General features: G+C 40.3%; 2 protein-coding genes across 2 annotated transcripts in view; one reads left to right on the top strand and one right to left on the bottom strand.

Moving 5' to 3' along the window:
• Positions 1–19,278, top strand: part of capn5b (calpain 5b) — a 45,259-nt gene that overhangs the window by 13,849 nt on the left and 12,132 nt on the right. Inside the window, exons 2-4 of the mRNA XM_008282479.1 lie at positions 2,088–2,219; positions 11,938–12,146; positions 12,877–13,069. Of these exons, the coding sequence (XP_008280701.1) occupies positions 2,088–2,219; positions 11,938–12,146; positions 12,877–13,069 (534 nt within the window). The remainder of the gene's footprint in view (positions 1–2,087; positions 2,220–11,937; positions 12,147–12,876; positions 13,070–19,278) is intronic.
• Positions 8,284–8,766, bottom strand: ompb (olfactory marker protein b). Its single transcript, XM_008282478.1, has one exon. It carries the CDS (start codon positions 8,764–8,766, stop codon positions 8,284–8,286), a length of 483 nt encoding a protein of 160 aa, XP_008280700.1.

Raw genomic sequence — 19,278 nt, 5'->3', positions numbered from 1 at the left:
GGCCCGAGATGTCATCAAGTTTTAACCATAAATTTAAACACTGGGATTAAGACCCCTGCAATGGTATTTATGGTGTGATTGTAATTTACATATTGTGGATTAAAATACTACAAAAATTATATAAAATACTACTTTAACTGATAATACTATATGATAATAAAAATTAAAGCTAAGACCCTAAAGTATTATGAATTACAGAGAATAACCTAACTAATTAAATAATGTAGCTAAGACCTTTGGTTATTTGGGCTTGAGCAAATTAACTTAAATATTAAGGCTACAGGGCTGCAAGGTGGGGCAGTTGTTAGCACTGTTGCCTCGCAGCTAGAAGGTCGCCAGTTCGCGTCCCAGTGGAGGCACCGGGATCTTTCTGCGTGGAGTTTGCATGTTCTCCCTGCGCAGCGTGGGTTCTCTCCGGGTTCTCCGGCTTCCTCACACAAGGTCCAAAAACATGTTGAGGTTAACTGGTGATTCTAAATTGTCTATAGGTGTGAATGTGAGTGTGCTTGGTTGTCTGTCTCAAGTGTAGACCTGTGATAGACTGGTGACCTGTCCAGGGTGTCCCCTGCCTTCGCCCTCAGTCAGCTGGGATAGACTCCAGCCCCCCCACAACTCTAGTGAGGATTAAGTGGTGTATAGATGATGGATAGATGGATTAAGGCTACAAAAATATACATGAAAACCCTCAATCCCCTATTGGCAAGCTTTGTTTTTTATTTTTATATTTTTTTAATGTCAATTGTTCTGTGTTTTACTTGTTTAAAATTATTTATTCTAGTTATTTTTATTGTTATTTTATTACATTTTACTTGCGATAGTGAAGAGAAATGACTCCGTTGAACAGATTTTCAGTAGAACCAGGCTCAGGGAGGACTGTCTATCTATCTAAAGTGTTAATTAATGCAACTAATGCTGTAATGCAATTTTTTTTTAAGTCGATGGACATTTTCAGGGGTTATTCATGCTTTGCCAGTCACTGTAACTTAAACTTACAAAAGTGCGGCCTTGTTCTTTAATAGCTATGCCTTGTATAAATGTTGATTTCAGAGGAAAAAGTGAATTTTACTTCTTTATACTTTATATTTTTGTGTGTATTTTGAAATATTTGATTCATTTGTCAAAGGTGCAAAAATGTAGACTTCTTAGACATACATCCTTTCATTTGTAACACATTTATGCTGGGATATGTAACCATTATGTGTAGACATAAAACTAAAGGGCAGCATATCTCTCTTTAAATGGCTACCATCAGCCCACAGCTTGTTCCATGTTATACCAGAAACCAAAGGAAATCTGTATGTGTGGGTTTTACATGGGTGCAGGTACAGAAAGTGTTAGAGTCCAGTGCACATTCGAGAGAAAAAGCAAAGCAGCTCATTGAATGTGTTGTTTGCAGTAATAGGTGTCTGTCTGTACACGCCGTGGCAGAAAATGCACCTCGACACAGCAGCCTCAGCAAATGTGATTTCACAAATGCTCGCAGGCTTCCCACTCGTGGGTAGAAGATCATGAACGTGATACGTGGGAGCTGAAGGACAGATGGTCTCTTTCTGATTCATGAACTGGCCTCAATAACTTGTTTATGATGTCGTACTGTGTCATACTATAGACTGTACACATACTTTGGTAACCACAAACCCCTTTTTCAGAGTCTTTTTACTCTGCAAAGAATACACAGATCTAGTTTAGTTATATGGGACATTTAAGAACAGCTTGAGTTGACCAAAGTGATGTGCATGTTGCAATGCAGGCAGCAACAAAAAACAATGCAAAAAAGCAAGAAAACAGGATAAAAACTTGTAAAAATCAGTTTGCAAAATAAATGTGGAATACTAAAAAAAAATGAGACAAAGCAGGACAAGAACTAACCTCCGTCAGAGAAAAGTTAACAGCTCTTCTTCTGAGCATCTGAAAGGCCTTGAGGTAGAGTAGGGGTATTTACAATATTTTCATCCGCTAAAATTCTTAAAAACAGCACATCATTACTCAAAATAAAATATCCACAGCCAGACATAATTAAATTCATGTATTGTCAGATTTTTTTTGTTGCGTGAGGATGTTCAGTAAGCAGTTCTTTGTCTCTCTAGGAGCTGTGTGAAGACCCTCACCTGTTTGTAGATGGCATCAGTGCACACGACCTACATCAGGGGCAGCTGGGTAACTGCTGGTTCGTAGCGGCGTGTTCTAGTCTAGCCTCCAGAGAGTCTCTGTGGCAAAAAGTAAGTCTCCTCCTTCTCCTCCATTACCTCCTCCTCCTTCCCCTTATTTTTCTTCTTCTTTTTCTATTTTCTTTCTACTCCTTCTTATTTTTATTTTTCTGTCCTTCTTTGTCTTCTTCTTCCTGTTGTCCTTTTTCTTCTCCTTTTTCTTTTTTCCTCCTCCTCCCCCTCTTCTTCTTATCCTCTGCCTTCTTATTTTTCTTCTTCTCCTCTTTCTCCCTTAATCATCTTATCAATTTCTTTCTCTGTCCTCTTCTTCTTCTCATCCTCATCCTTCTTTCTTCTTCTTTTTCTTCACCTTCTCCTTTCTTTTTCTTCTTCTTCCTTCTCCTTTATCTTCGTCTACTTCTTCAGTAACCTCTCCTTCTTGTCATTCTTCTTTTTCTTCTTTTCTTTCTCCTACTTTTTCTTTTTCTTGTGCTTTTTCGTCTTCTTCCTCTGCTCCTTTTTCTTCTCCTTATTCTTCTCATCATTTTTTCTTCTTTTTCTTCTCCTTCTTCACTTTTTTCTTCTTTGCCTCCTCCATATCCTTCCCCTCTTCTTCTCCTCCTCTTTCTTCTTCTTCTCCTCCTTCAGTATCTCCTCTTTCTTCTCATTTTTCTTCTTTCTTCTTCCTTTGCTCTTTCTCCTCCTTTCTGTTTTTCTTGTCTTTTTTTATCTTTTTCTTCCTTTACTTGTCCTTCTTTTTCTTCTGTTCTCCTCCTCCTCCTCTTTCTCCTTCCTCTTTTTCCTCTTCTCATCCTTTTTTTGTGGCTCAGGTGGTAGAGCGAGTCGGTTAATGATCGGAAGGTCGACGGTTCAATTCCGCCCTGTAACCTGTGTCATGGTCGTTGTGTCCTTGGGCAAGACACTTCACCTACCTTGCCTGGTGTGAATGCGTATGAATGGATTGTTTGAGGTGGTGGTCGGAGGGGCTGTAGGCGCATAATGGCAGCCACACCTCTGTCAGTCTGCCCCAGGGCAGCTGTGGCTGCAATCGTAGCTTACCACCAACTGAATGAATGTGTGTAAAGTGACTTTAAGCGTCTAGAAAAGTGCTATATAAATCTGATCAGTTATTATTTTTTCTTTGTCTTCTTCTTTTTCTCTTTCTTTTTCTTCTTCTCCTCCATATCCTCTCCCTCTACTTTTCATCATCCTCCTCCTTCTCTTTTCTTTTTTCTTCTCCGTGTTCCCCTGTTCTTCTTCTTCGTCTTCTCCATCTTCCCCTGTTGTTGTTGTTCTTCTTATCCTCTTCCTTCTTCATTTTCAAATCAAACACTACATCAGTGTTTGATAACCATGACCCTGCACAACCAAGACTGAATGATCAAACAGCTTCAGTTTGCCTAATGTCAACTTTTGCTGTAAATCTGCACATTTTGTTGTTTTAAAAAAATGTTATTCACCAAAAAATAGAGCATATAAGTCATTTTTATCTTTGTGGACCAGTTAAACAATAATAAACTTTAGACAGAGTGGGGATAGCTGTTTCCCTTCTCTTCTAGTCTTTATACTGAGCAATGTTAACCATGTCCTGACCCCCGTTTAATCTGCCGCCTGCCAAAATGTTGAACTATTCCTTTAAAACAACACACCTCAAGACTGCAGCTCATAGTTTCTCTCTCTCTGTGAGGAAACCGTAGTGCCATGTTTTCCTTTTCTTTTTGCTCTTGACTGACCCATTTAGTCTCATCGCTCCCTCTCTCTAATGGCCCCTGCTGCAGATTTAACATGGTCAGGCTAAATAGCTTCTACAACAACATTTTCCAGCGATGCCAAACACACCACAAAAACTTTAGGTGATGGTCGGCCCAGTAATGACAAAATAATTGAAAGATAATTGAAAAGAGAAGGTTCCTTGCACAAAAGTGGGTATAATACATTGTGGAAAAAGTAGGGGCGACATGTGCTTGATTGTAAAAATTCTACATTTTGTGTTTAAGTGTCCCATTAGGAACCATTATGATAAGAAGTAAACAAAGAATACAATTGGATCATTACAACACTTTGCCATCAGTCACTGGAAGCCTGATCAGTGGAGTCTAATGTGGAGTCTCTGAGGAGCTGGAAGGCTGGATGGATGTCCTGTGATTGTTTGTTTTTATTAGTGTGGGGTTTTTTTTTTGTTTTTTTTCAATTTCACTTGGATAACCAGCAGGGGAGTGCTACAGTGCTAATGTTAGCATTGGCAGACTCACTCAGAATTAATTTATAGATGATGAATGAATCCACAGACATACTGACAGACAGATGGATAGATAAGAGCATATTAAGGGCTTCATTACATACAGTATATGCAGGCAGATTTACATGTTAGTTTCGTCTTTAAATAAACCCGAATCGCTCTCTTGTGAGCACACCTCTAGATTAAAGTGAGTGGCGTCACATTACTGTAAACCAGCACAAAGTTTAGTGAGTTTAATTCAGAACAACATATTTGGCTACTTTCAGGATATTTGTCTGTAAGCAGAGAAACATGTTAGATGAGCTTCTTGTTCCAGCTTCTAAGGGCACTTTATTGTCACCTCATACAGTGTTCTCCGAAAGTGTGTTAGCACCAGAGTGAAGCTTATGTTTTTCATGCTGCCAAAAGAAACCTCCCTCGAGGCCTAAACTCCACAGACTCTGAAGGTGTCCTGTGGTATCAGACATGAGCAGCAGATCCTTTAAGTCCTGGAAGTTGCAAAGTGAAGCATGCATGAGTTGGACTTGTTTTTCCAGCACATCCCACAGATGCTTAACTGAACTGAGATCTGGGAAATTTAGAGGGCAAGTCGACACCTTGAGCTTTTTGTTATGTTCCTCAAACCATTCCTGAACACTGTTTGCAGTGTGGTAGGAAATTTCATCCTGCTAAAAGAGGCCTCTGCAATCAGGAAAACTGCTGCCATGAAGAGATGTGGTTCATCAGATCAGACCTCTTTCTTTTCATGGTTTAGTTCTGATGCTCACGTGGCCATTTTCTGTCCTTTTGGCGGTGGACAGGGATCAGAACAGACACTTCACACATAGATCGATTCTAAATCTAGAACATCAAACATTAACTGTACTTTTCACAGAACTGCTAAAACGTACTGAAGACTGAGAGCAAAGTAAGAACAACATTTTATTTGTAATGTGCTAAATATACAGTATAGACAATAGCCAACTTGAAAAAATATCCAGTACGCAAAAAGTTACTTGCACATCTAAAATCTTGATATAACTTAAATTTGAATAAGATAAACATAAACATTTGGAACAATCTCAGAAATATATACAATGTATGTACAGAAATAAACATTTGTACCAGCACATTACACAACCTGTACATGGATTACTAAAGGGTTAGTTAACATTTTCAGTAATTTGTGCTGCAGTAACTCTTCTGTGAGATCGGACCACATTGCCAGCCTTTGCACCCCAAGCACGTCAGAATGGGGTCACGGTTCGCAATTCTGTAGTTGTCCTTCTTTGGACCACTTGTGGAAACCACTGCATGTTGGGACACACCACAACTCCTACAATTTTTGAAAATGCTCTGATCCAGTCGTCCATCATCAATCATTTTTAAGAACTGATAGGTCACTTGGTGCCTAAGATATCCCACTCCTTGATAGGTACCATAGTAACAAGATAATCAATGTTATTTATTTCATCCATCAGTTTTTTTTTTTTTTTGAGTAAATACTAACAGCTTTAGTGTGTATTGTCATTAATCTCATTGCTGTTATCCTGCAGTGCAGTTCGGTTTGTTGTAAGAAAATGCAACAGTGCTTCGCTTACAGCTTTCCTCACTGTGTTACTACCTCTGCTAACTAGAGAAAAGGACATTAGAGCATTGACCCTAAAGAACTTAATTTATCCGCCTACAGTTTCAGAGATTTAGCATCTTGCAATGAAATGCTGTGTGAGGCCTTTTAAGCACAGATTTGAATAAATGAATAAACTTCTGCATGCAGATTGGCACCACAAATCTACCGTCACCAGCTTCAGTCCAAAACTTGCGACAGATGTCATGTCAATAGAAAAACACTTTTTATTTGAACTGAGCTGAGCTCTTCAGCTGGTTTGGAGTTTCGATTGTCAGGATTATTCTGAAATGTTCTCTGGCATCTATCTTGACAGAGGAAACAAAGTGATTACCGAGGTTTAATGGGATTTGAAACAAGATGCCTCGGCCTGTTGTAGCAAAACGCTTGATTGTGACAGACTGTTGGAGAGCACGTGTACATATGGGCATGCTTACATGGTGTCTTTCTCGCTGTTTACTCCAGATCTGGTTTATTGTACGCAGTCACACATTATCAGCCCCACTTCCATCTTCAATGAGGTGCATCTTTGCTGTTTTTTGGCATCTCCTGCTTTTGGTTGATTGTTTTATTCAGGTTTTTTCTTGTTTGTTGTTTTTTTTTTTCTTAATTAGTAAAAGGGGAATGACAGTAAACCCATCATATGAGTTATGTACAAGTTTGTGTTAATTTCCAGATAGCTACTAACCAGCTGTGGTAAAGTTTGGAGGATTAATTTAGTATTTCCACAGCCTGAGGAATAAAAATTGCTTCAAAGTTCCTTTGTACAAGTTAACAAGAATTTGGCTTTCTAACATTTCCCGAAGAAGTTCTGTAATTTCTAAGCTTTCTTTACCAGGATGGAGACGAGTGATGACCAGGACAAGTTTTTTTAATAATAACTAACAAGAACCTAAAACTGTTGACTTGCTCCACGTCAGCTACTGATGTAGAAAGGGATGTGTGTCTTTACAAATAATTAGATGATTCCAGATGTAGATAGGTCACAGTATATGATTTCATCAAACATCAACTCTTTTTCTTTTTAGCCAGGAGACGGGAGATAATAATTCTAAAAATGAAGTTAATTTTGTCGGTACCACTGTGTTCCTCGTTAAAGCAGGATAGTCGTTTCCTGCTTGTTAAAGCAGCCTCTCTACAAGATAATCATCTGTTCAGTCTCCAATTAGCCACGAGCATTACTTCCTATGAAGGCAAAACAAGAAATGGTTTAAGTCTCACAGGAGACACTTGTCCCCAGTGAAACAGTGCTGCTGCTTCAAAACATTTTGTGTTCCTTTTGAACAAGTTAATCACATGCAAAAACTACTAGACTTTAAAGTGCCTTTCACTGAGTTCTTGGGAAGTTGTAACTTTAGATTTTTGCTTGTCCTTTACCCTTGTTATTACTGCAGAAACCATCACTTAATAATAACGTGACCAGTGAGCTGATTTTTTCCAAACCTGCTCCATTTGTTTAACTCTTGTTCACAGGCAAGAGCGAGCAAAAGACTCAATGAACATTTATATTCATACATTCGCGACTGTAGGCGAGATCGATTTAATTGAGACTCCTGTGAATGTGCAGCATTTGACTTTATTCAGAGAACCGAGGTTCAGCCTCTACTGGTTTGATGGTTCAGGTGGCAAGTTAGTTCCATGCTTTGCCCTGACAAGAAACAAGTCTAATTCCTCCTGACATCGAAGTTATTTTCTTTCCTCTCACACTTTTCAGACAATTGTCTTCTCATTCACAGTCCCAGTTACTGTTTCATCTCCTGTGTCGGCGTACAGCAGCGAGGGTGAGCCTGCAGGAGGAGGCTGAGGGATGAAATCCACATGCCTCCTCTCTCTTGTTTGTCAGGGTCACCATGCAAGACAGAGACAGATGAGGCAGCAGGAACCTGTTCTCTCGTCCGCTGGGGAATACTCACACCCATGCACACAAATACACACTGTCTCTATGCATTATCTCATGTGGGACTCAACTCCACCAAACCCTTCAGGGCTGGCTGTTTGTCAAACAGGAGGAAAGGGAGGAGAACATTTTTGTTCCACACGTTCAAAGAACAATCAGACATTAGTTAAGAAAATACAGATACATCTTTTTGATTGATAACATTTATTGAGCTGTGTTCCTGGCCACTATCATAGGATACAAAGGTATGAAGAAACACTTTTGGTCATCAACAGATTCAGTTGTTGACTGACACATGAGAGGGAACAATACACAATTTATACAAAAAAGTACAACCTATAAGCACACATGCACAGAAGAAGCAGCATCAGTCCAAGTTCTTGACTGCAAAGTCTCAGCTGTCCGTAATGAAGGTGATGGAGCCATCGACAGTCTCGGGGCTGCAGCCTTCCTCAAAGGCAAATAGGAAGTACATCACCTTCCTTACCTTTGCCAATTCCGCAATCCTCTCACCAAACTCATCAGCATCTGCCTCGTAGCACTGGACAGGTGCATCGGAGGCATCGCCCGCCGCTCTCCAGAAAACCCCGGCGGGCTCCAGCAGCTGCCGTGTCATCAGGTTGGTGAGGTCGGGTGTCCAGAGCTGCGACGTAGCCGTGATGGTGAGGCGACCCAGCTGGGTAAGCCGCACCGTCCAGTGTGAGAACCGGAGGGACTGTTTGGAGAAGTCCAGCCGGTACACCGCCTCGTTGGCCTGCAGCAGCCGCTCGCCCTCCTGCCTCTTCTGGCCCCTCTGCTGCAGGGACTGAACTCTGAGGCGCATCACCTCCGTCAGTTGGGTGTCCAGCCGGAAGGGCAGCTCCAGCTCCGTTGACATGCTTGGACGGCACACCTCAGCAGGCTGAGCAGTCGATGCCAACTGCAGGGCTGGATTAGATCGGCAGCTATGTCAAAACTAAGCGTTTTTACTTTCTCGCCGTCCACTGACTCTTAGTGTCTTTTTCTTTGTGCAGGATCACAGTTTATGTCTGTGTTGCATCAATGGAATAGAAGAGGGCGGGTCTTACATTGGTGCACAGATGAGCAGAAAGAAAACAAGATCTAATGACATTTGCAACCATAGCGCAGGGGTTGCCCTTAGGGAACCGTGCTTAGTGCTGTTGCACATTTGTTTTTTTCTGTGTTTGCTTAGTTACATCCATCTATCCATTATCTATACACCACTTAATCCTATATGTGTTGGTGGGGGGCTGGAGTCTATCCCGGCTGACTTAGGGCGAAGGCAGGGGACACCCTGGACAGGTCACCAGTCTGTCACAGGGCTACACTTAGAGACAGACAACCAAGCACACTCACATTCACACCTACGGACAATTTAGAATCACTAATGAACCTCAGCATGTTTTTGGACTGTGTGGGAGGAAGCCGGAGAACCTGGAGAGAACCCACGCTGCATGGGGAGAACATGCAACGCAGAAAGAGCCCGGTGCCCCCACTGAGACACAAACTGGCAACCTTCTTGCTGCGAGGCAACAGTGCTACCAACTGCGCCACCTTGCAGCCCTGCTTAGTTACAGATTCTTATATTTAGTGCTTGAAGCCTGCATAACTGCAAATGTGAATACCAAAACAGTTTTGTAAGAAGAGGTTTGTCTCCTCTCTTGTGTGTTGTTGTTGGACTAGTTGGGAGCAAGAGGAAGGGAGTGAAGGGAAAGCCTCTTTAGTCCTCTTGGGGTTCATATTGACAGACAGCAGGGGGAAGCCAAGGTGCCTTCTGCTTGTGTTTCTGGTCAGTCGTCGGGTCACTTACCTACCAGAGTTCAGCTGCTGCATAGTGACACTGAGCCCACATGAAAGCTGAGATAGATGGAGCTGCCCTCGCTATCCACGGTGCAGAGACACAGAGAGTAAGCAATAGCGAGGTGGAGTGCAAGAGAGATTGCCTCCCGAAGGATTACAAAATGACTCTGAGGTTTCTGTGGTGCAGTGCTTTGTTTTGTTTTTTTTTCCTTCTTCCCCCTCCTCCTCGTTTTAAAGCAGCTCCACAGAGTCGGTCCTCTGGAGAGGCCAGATTCTCTCCATCAGCGCAGTGTCACCTCCTGCAGAGAGGTTTGACAGGAACTGCTGTTCAGTTAGCGCACCTTGACATCTTCAAGGACACCCGCTGCAACTCTGTCAGCTAGTTCACATGTGGTGTCGCTCACTGCATCATCTGCAGCTTTTACTGCATGCCATATTTATACTGATAGAGGTTTCAGGGGTGTCCCTTCTCTGGGAGTCACTGTAGGATCATGGGACAACAACATTTTAATAAAGTGCAAGTTTTAGCTTGATGCTAAAACATACATTTGCATTTTGGACACTGTCTAACCATAGATTTCGTAATAATTTTAAGACAGTGTGCTGCTTTTGTAAATCAAAAAATTGCAGGAAGAAATTAATAGATTGATAGAGTTGTGATTTTCTTTTTTTACATATCATAGATTCCTACAAGCTAATAAGGCACAGAACAGTGCATGACAACTTGTGCTTTTGATTAGATCCTAAAGAAAGAGTAAAACTTTGACATTAAAATTTTGACCAGTCGATGTAAATAATCAAAAAGCAGTTTTAAATACAAGTTTAAATTTTAACCCATCGTCCCAAATTTTGTGAAAAACAAAAAATTGTGAACTTCTTGGTGCTATCAGGAAGCCATTAGTGACTCAGCCTTGACCAAGAGCCTTATGACAAAAAAATGTAGCTTTCCCTAGACTGAACTGCAGGCTGTACTGACACAGAACAGATAATTATGACGAGTATGGAAACATGCTCAAAATGTAAATGGTAAAATATCTATAATGTGCAAAGCCTCCGTTTTTTCCGGGATTTGTAACAGCTATGGGCATTTGTAAAAATGCTATACCTGTTGATTTCCATTTTTGTACAGTAAATAATTGAAGAAATGTAACTTTTTCCCCCCTTTTGTGTGACTTATGTATTATAACTCTCTTAAACTACATTTTGAAGTTCTTTCTTTTTTTTTTAAAGTTATTTTTTTGGCCTTTTTGCCTTTATTAGATAGGACAGTCAAAGGAGAAACAGAAAAGTGGGGGAGGAGAATGGGTTGCAGCAAAGGGCCATGAGCAGGATTCGAACCCATGGCCGCTGCATCGGAGACTATAGCCCCTCTATATGGGTCACCAGCTCAACCAGGTGAGCTAAAGCAGTGGCCCTTTGAGTTCTTTCTATTGCTAGAACGGCGTTGTGCTGTTTCCATAGAGGTGCAGGACTTTGTATTACAGTGGGGAAAAAGGCCTCAGTGAGAAAAGCTGTGACAAGAGCAAAAAAAAACAAAACAAACCCAAAACTTCTTGGGCTTCAGGGGGTTAAGATTAAGATCCTACAATATTATTTATTAAACAAATTCTCCTGACTAGTTTAAATATTAAGGTGAAGAACTGACAGTGTTGTATACTATGCCAAATTAGCTGACTAAATTAAAAATTAAGGTTGAGAGCCTACAAATTTATACTTGGAAAACTCAACAAATTTTTAATGAATTCTTCACTTAGATAACATATATTTTATGCACATTATGTCCTACAAGGGAAAAAAGGCCTGGAATACAAACTGTCTTTTGCCAATCTGTATTTTGCAGTTCGTATAATATCATTAAGTAATCTCTGATACGAATGTTTACTGTATATTTTATGTGAATGCATTGTTTGTTTTTTATCACTTTTGTCATAACTACAGTTTAAAAAATGGAGGCACTACAGAGGTTTCACTGAACCACAGCAAATGCAGGCAGCTGACACACACACACAAGCACACACTGCAGTCAAACAGTTATTACCTCTCACCCATGTCCTATTACAGCTGGATTTATGACTGGGAGAGCCAAGGTTATAAATTTGCCCCCAATCCTAAATGCATCAGCAGACATGAGGGGACGTGGTCTCACTCTGGCTGCCCACCTCGGCATTATTTACACTCCACGCACCAACGGCTGTTTGTTTGGCTCACCTGACCCTCTGTTCTTCATGTCTCCACCTTCCTCCTGCAGGTCATTCCTGACTGGAAGGAGCAGGAGTGGGATACGGAAAAACCAGACTCCTACGCTGGGATTTTCCACTTTCGCTTCTGGCGCTTTGGCGAGTGGGTGGATGTGGTGATTGACGACCGGCTACCGACAGTGGACAACCAGCTGGTCTACTGCCACTCCAACGACAGCAACGAGTTCTGGAGCGCCCTGGTGGAGAAGGCCTATGCCAAGTTAGTATCACTGCCAACAAGTTGCACAGATCCAGTTTTAGACAAGAAACACTCAGAATCTAATTAACTTATTTTAAACTCTGCTTACACAAGTAAAAACTTATTCACTTATATATATATATAGCTTATTGTATACTAGACCATAAATCACGTGGTCTTTTAGTTATACAAAGTCAATATGCATTTTTTCAGCATTTACACAGTAAATGACTTGATATGACATGATAATATAGGGGCTGCAATTAATAATTACATTATATGTTATATAAATTGGCATTTTCTCAAGTGGATAATTTGCACATCTGTGCACAATGTAAACATTCCTCTTAATTTTTACTACTTAAAATTCCTTGGATGTGCTCCACCTGCTTGTTTGTTTCTCATTGGTCATGTAACACTTGCTTTCTTTTGAAAGTTTTTTTATCCTTCTTTGGAAAGTCTCTGTTCAATGCAATGCACCAAATGTCACATATCAAATTCCTCATATGTGAAAACCTACTCATTGTCATAATTATCTTTGTTATCTATTAAATGTTTTCTTGATTTACTAATTGTTTTGTTTGTAAACTATCAGAAAAAGCAGAGGATCCTCCTATCAGAGAGCAACTGCTTAGGAGTTTTGACTTGATATTTTCAATATTGATTTCCTAGCATCATAACTGATGATCACAGTAGTTGACTGCTGCAGTTTCAACAAACATAAACATACTGTCCTCCTTTTTTCCTGCAGGGTTTATGGCTGCTATGAGGCTTTGGACGGGGGAAACACAGCTGATGCGCTGGTGGACTTCACAGGTGGTGTTTCTGAGCCCGTGGACCTGCTGGAGGGTCAGATGGCTACAGACGAGGCGGCTCGTAACCAGCTGTTTGAAAGAGTTCTCAAAGTCCACAACAGAGACGGCCTCATCAGCTGCTCCATCAGGGTAAGTCAAGAGCTGCATGGCAGGTTCAGATACCAGGGGACTCATTTATCATTAGTGTGTACGCACAAACATGTGCACAGAGTGTGTGTATGGACATTCCTACGCAAAGTATGGAATTTATCAACTTGTACTTATACTTAGGAATGTGTGTAAAAATACGCACAACTCTGACCATATGTACGCACATAATCTAGCGGTAGAATAGTGAAACTACAAATAGAAAGCATTCAGGGATTTTGACCACCGGCACATTCACGTGAGGTTGGAGCCATATGGGTGAACGTTCAGTATTAATTTGTCCTCCTCCAGTTGCAGTTATTTCTCTTTAGTGGGCTGTGATGCGTTTTTTGGCTAAACGTCAAACCATTTTTTAATAATTTCTGCTCCTCTGACCCAACAGAAATAACTGCGGTGGTTATTTTGTCCCATGCAACATTTTTTCTTTAGCTGCTTGTCCCAACATTCCACACACCAAACAATATTTTCTGGTTTGCTTCAACCTCGCTGACAAGTACCGTGATTTCAGTTTCAGAAAAGTTCCTCTTTTACGCCCCTTTTGCCACGATGATGATGACAGGGGAGGAAAAAATAAATCTTGACTTGCTTCATAAAGAGGCGTGTTGTTGCCGGATGTAGTGATTTGGAGGCGTTTCTGAAGGCAATGTGCATGAGCACGGTGGTTAAGACTAAGTGGGATTTACCAACACTGATGACTTACGTATGCATGTTTGATAAATACCTATTTTTTTGTACTTCCGCACACTCTAAATTTCATGCATACGACAGAATTTAGAACCTTTTCTACACACTGATGATAAATGAGGCCCCTGATTTCTACTTGAGGGATGTTTTTAGACCGAACCTGACTGCGTAGGTTAAGATTCATTTTCCTCCACAATTCCTACATACGAAGATGTGACACCTCAGGAAGAATTTAAGCAGCAATGCAAGCTGACTAGAGACACATTTAGACTGTACAGAAGAAAAGATTTATTACGTGTCACTCTGTGAGATGGCTCTAATATAACATTGGTCTCAATCTGTCATAGGTTGTATAATATCAGTTTGAGGAATGTCAATGTGAGATGAATACCTGGTGAATTGTATTAGCTCATATGATCCATCTGTGCTGCTCTGTTGCTTGAAATGCTGCTATGTAATGCGTTTTTTAAATTTATTTATTTATTTTTTGCTAGACTCAAGCAAAAGTTTTACTTTTCCCTCCATCATTTTAGTTTGTATATTGTATTTGTTTGTTTTTTTAATTCTATTAACTTTATTAAGAAATGGCACTACGACATGTTGCACCAGCTAGTAGATTCGGTGTAATTTCACATCATGATTTGATTATATTGGTTTGCAGATGTTGCACACAGCAGCTGCCATGTTGTGCTGATTTTGTTATAAATATCTGATGGTCTGATTTTTGTAGAAAGTTATCTTTGATCGTCAAAGCTCCGAATTGTCCTTTGATTTCCCAGACAGTTTAAATTGTGCAATGCAAAGGGACTTTTAGGTCATGCAGAATTATTTTATAGGCAACAAATGCTTTTTGATTACCCTCAAGGAAACAAGAGTTAAGTGTAAGGATAGTGCTTCAGTGAAGCAAAGTATAGAATGTAATAGCATATGCTGTTTTCTTGTTTTCATAGCTCTACTAGTCTGTGTATTGACTCAGTTGGTGAGGATGTCTTCTCTCTTTTCTGTTTTGCAGTTTGCACTTCATTAAAACTGTGGTTAAACATTTCTTAGCGCCAACGTCAACACCACTCTGTGTCAGATGCAGACATACCAACGCACAAGTATAAATGCTCACAACAGTGTATGCAGGAATATAAACCAGAGTTTAGAGTCCACAGTTGCTTTAACAGCTTCATAAGGCTCTAATTACATCAGGACTGTTGTTTTGCTTAATTGCTAATGCTAGCATGCTAGCATGTTCACAATAAAAATCGTTGTTCTTCTCAGTCGTTGTTCTTAGCTTGCAGCACAGAATTTAATCCATCTAATGGTTCTGAAAATATTTCACTCTCAATCAAAGTGGCTGATTGACCTTTAACCACATGGAATAATGTCGTCTGTAGCTCTGGAGGAGCGTAGTCTAGTCTGAAAAAGTTATTCATTTGAATTAAATTCAACTTGGGCTTCGAGGGTAGAAACTGTTTAACAAAAAGCCTGTGCTGGTTTGAAAAATGAGGGTGACACTGGCTGTTTTATAGGGAGAGCATAATTCAGAATTTTTGGAACTTGAATCTGACTCCAGTTCAAAAATTCAGATACCCCAACCTCTGCTGGTTCAACTTTATGTAAGTTCAATATCAGACAGCCAGAGTGCCAATTAAATCTGTATTAAAGCACCTGCTTTTGTGATCGAAGCACAGGAGCGCTTGCACTTGGCATTTTAACAGCATTTCAAAACCTGTTCTCTGAAAACTGTCTAATCCACCAAAGCTGACCTCTTGTGCCCCAGAGCCCTTTGAATAATTAGAGCATTTTCTGCTCTGATTTAAAATCCAGGGATGAAAAACTGTCTGTCGTGACTGACTTTCTGGAGACATTTACTTCTGGTATCTTGCAGCAGAGATAGCAGCCATGTATAGGGCAAAATCTCTGAATATATTCCTCCTCCAGTTTTCTCAAAAGCTCCTCGATGTTGTGTACTAATTTATGTGAGATTACATTTATTGTCACTGTGCCAACAAATGATTAGCATGCACTTCTGGTTTGTTCCTGCATGTCTTTGATTTCCAAAACTAAGCCTGGCAGTGGTAATAGGTGCGTCCTGAAGAAAAGTACGTGTACTCATGTCAAAATAAGAGTACATCTAAGTAACAAAGAGAAGTCAGTGAAACCTGTCAGAGCATGCCAAGACTGAGAACCCACTAAGAGCAATCCAGCTTTACAAGCCAGTTTGAAATTTATCCAGTTCTTATGTAGAAATTTGATGAAAAAATAGTCATCGAGCTAAAACTTTGAATAATTCTCTTCCCTCACTGCGAGGTGATCCATTCAGAATTAGCAGCTGGCTTGCAGACCAGCAGATTTATTTACCCTCTAGAGCTGTCTCTGTTAACTCTAAAATGTCTCAGCTACAACAAAGCTTGACTGCGAGAGTGAGCACAAGAGTCTTCATGCACTTTCAGCATCTGAGGAACTGAGGACCCAGAAGATTACTTTTATTATTGATGGTAATGTGCCTACAATAACAGAAAAATCCAGTGTTAGCACAATGCACAGCTAATGTGCCTAATGTTACCATTAGCTTTGATCATATGCCCACACGTCAGAGCTCTGTGGAAACTGTAAAACTGACAGACATTCATAAATGGTGGAAATCTTAAGACCAATTTGAAGCCAACAAACAAGGACTGTGTGGGTTACTGTGTTTTTATGTGCTTCAGCGCAACCTAAACTCAGCCAGTGTGTTTACATCTGTTTGCTTCTCTCCTTCTCTCTGTGCTCATCTACACTGCATTTTAATACAGATAAATTCCTAATCAAGCTGTTCTCATTTACATATTTTTCTCTTGTCAGACAACATAACCAGTATAAAATAGTGACTGAGATTCAGCCCATAAAGACTACATATTTAAATAGCAATCACTTGAGAGCCCTTTCCTGGTTTCATAACTATGACATTGTCTGGCAAACTCACCAAACACAATAGTTAAAGATGACGTCTGTGCTGTGAGTTCAGTGATATTTCTCTGTAAAATAATCACTTATGGAGAAAGTTAAAAGCAATAAAAAGTCTTGGTCTCACAAACTCTGTTATGTCTGTGTCTGCCATGTGGTAAACTGTTTTGCTCTGGGCTGTCAATCACAGAGGCATAGTGTCTTCTTCCTGGAGGGAGTTATACAGTCATGGTGAAATAAATCATCTTTACAATATTGTGAGCAGAAAAATTGCACATCAGGAAGATCAGACCTTTCCTGTCTGAACATGCAGCACAACTTCTAGTACAAGCTCTAATAATATCACGCATTGACTACTGCAACTCCTTACTGGCAGGCCTCCCCGCATCCACGGTCAAACCTCTGCAGATGATCCAGAATGCAGCAGCACGTCTGGTTTTCAACCAGCTAAAAGCAGCACATCACCCCGCTGTTCAGATCGCTTCACTGGCTTTCAGTTACTGCCCGCATCAAATTCAAAACTCTGACACTTGCTTACAAAACCACAACGAGAACAGCTCCCTCCTACCTGAACTCTCTTATTCAGGTCTACACTCCCTCCCGCTCACTACACTTGACCAACAAAAAACGCCTGATACAACCACCATAACAGGGCCAGAGGTCGACAGCTGGACTCTTGTCCTCTGTGGTTCCGCGGTGGTGGAACGAATTACCAAACTCTGTTCAATCTGCTGACTCCCTCTCAGTCTTTAAGAAAAGACTAAAGACCCAGCTCTTCAATGAACACCTTTGCACTTGACTGCCCAAAAACAAACACAAATAAAAACAAAACAAACAAGCAAAAAAATTCTATTGCCCCCCACACAGTCTGCGATTGGCATCAATGCCCCATCACACTTGAATTTGTTCTATGGCACTTATCTAGATTGTTTTCTCCTGACTAGATCCTTGCTTGTGTTGTATCTGCTCTCAGATGTACCTCGCTTTAGATAAAAGCGTCTGCTAAATGAAATTGTAGAATTGTAGAAAAATTGAAAGAGACATTCTGGGGACATGTAAGACTTTCATTCATTTGCTGTAAAAGAGACACAAAATGACTATATTATTATTATGAAATCAGTGATGGTACGCCATTAACAAGTCACTCAGACTGTAGAGCCTTTAGATTATGTCATTAAAGTCAAATTCCAATTTTATTGCTTCAAGTGGATACAACAGCATCATCATATGCAGCAAATTTAGCTTACAACAATTAATCTTGCGCAAAGACTTTCTTTCTACCACATGTAATAGAAGATACAGTTAAACCTTAAATTTGTTTTTAAACTGTCTTGGCAAATCTTTCGAACAAGAAAATAATACATGTGGTTTTAACAGAGGAAATAAAGGCCACTCGTTTTTTCTCCACTATAATCACCAGAGAAACTTGAAGTCGTGTCTGCAGCAGAGAAAGCAGACGCCATCAACTGCTATTAGCATCACAGTGAAATGAAAACGCAAGGCGCTCGGACCGTTATGGCGCACGATTGAGAAACACTGCTATAAATCCAGCTGCACTACTGTATATGAAAGATTTAACAGAGTGAGCATTCGTATATTTGCGCCTCATTCTTCAGAGCACAGTGGCCCATTTTCAGCACAGACTGTTTTTTTTAACCATATTTATTGTATTGTACGAAAGCAAAAAAAAAAAAAACAATGTGAGCAAACAAATCTATTTTGAGCTCAGTTCATTTATTGCCGTGTTTCCTGTTGTCCACATAAACACACGATGACAACCTCGCTCACCCGGTTTGACTCGGTTTTCCTCGTTTCCCCTTTCAGTGTGTGCTTGCAACCCTTGGACATTAGCTCAGTGTTTCAACCCTCAGCATCTCTGCTCTGCATGCTCAGGTTTGTTACAGTGTGCCTCAGTGCCAGCCAATCAGAAACCAGAGGAGGTGATTTCTGATTGGCCGTGTTGCCTCCAATCTGATTGTTAGTAGTATTATCTGTTACTAGGGGGGTGGTAGTAGTTCTTAATGCATGGATACTGACAACTAAAGACAAGCAGAACTTCACAGCATTTCTGTGTTTCCATTTGGGAAAGAGCCTATTCTAATAGTGCTGCAACACAACTGTGACAAGAAATAAAGATGCTCAGAGGATATTCTTGCCATTAGGGGTGTAACAGTACACACAGATTATAGTCTGGTAGTTACCTTGGCGATCAAACAAAACAAAAACTATTTATTTTGAAAAATGTAAGCATTCAGCAGTCTTTCATCAACCATAATTTATATTAAAAGCAGTTAAAGCACTCAAATGCTGGCATATTGTCAAAAAGAAAAAAATAGCACTAACGTCAGTAGTCAGTTTATTTGAAGAATAATTCCAGCAAACAGTAAAATGATTACCTAAACTGTCCCATGTAATCATCCATCATATCTGTATTTCCCACAGTTGTACACAGTTTTTCTGCACAATGAAGGATTATTACAAACATTTCAACTGTGCCCACGTTTAGATAATGTGGCTAAAATGTTGGCTTGTTTACTAACTGATCGTACTAAGGTACCATAGGCATTATAATA

Source organism: Stegastes partitus, unplaced genomic scaffold, assembly GCF_000690725.1.
Source record: "Stegastes partitus isolate 25-593 unplaced genomic scaffold, Stegastes_partitus-1.0.2 Scaffold273, whole genome shotgun sequence".
NCBI classification, from domain to species: Eukaryota; Metazoa; Chordata; class Actinopteri; family Pomacentridae; genus Stegastes; species Stegastes partitus.
Note: the sequence above shows the minus strand (reverse complement) of the source record. Positions and strands in the feature narration are given on the sequence as shown.

What these genes read in the sequence shown, in the direction of transcription:
- ompb (XM_008282478.1), bottom strand. Translation starts at nt 8,766, where the DNA reads ATGTCAACGGAGCTGGAGCTGCCCTTCCGGCTGGACACCCAACTGACG.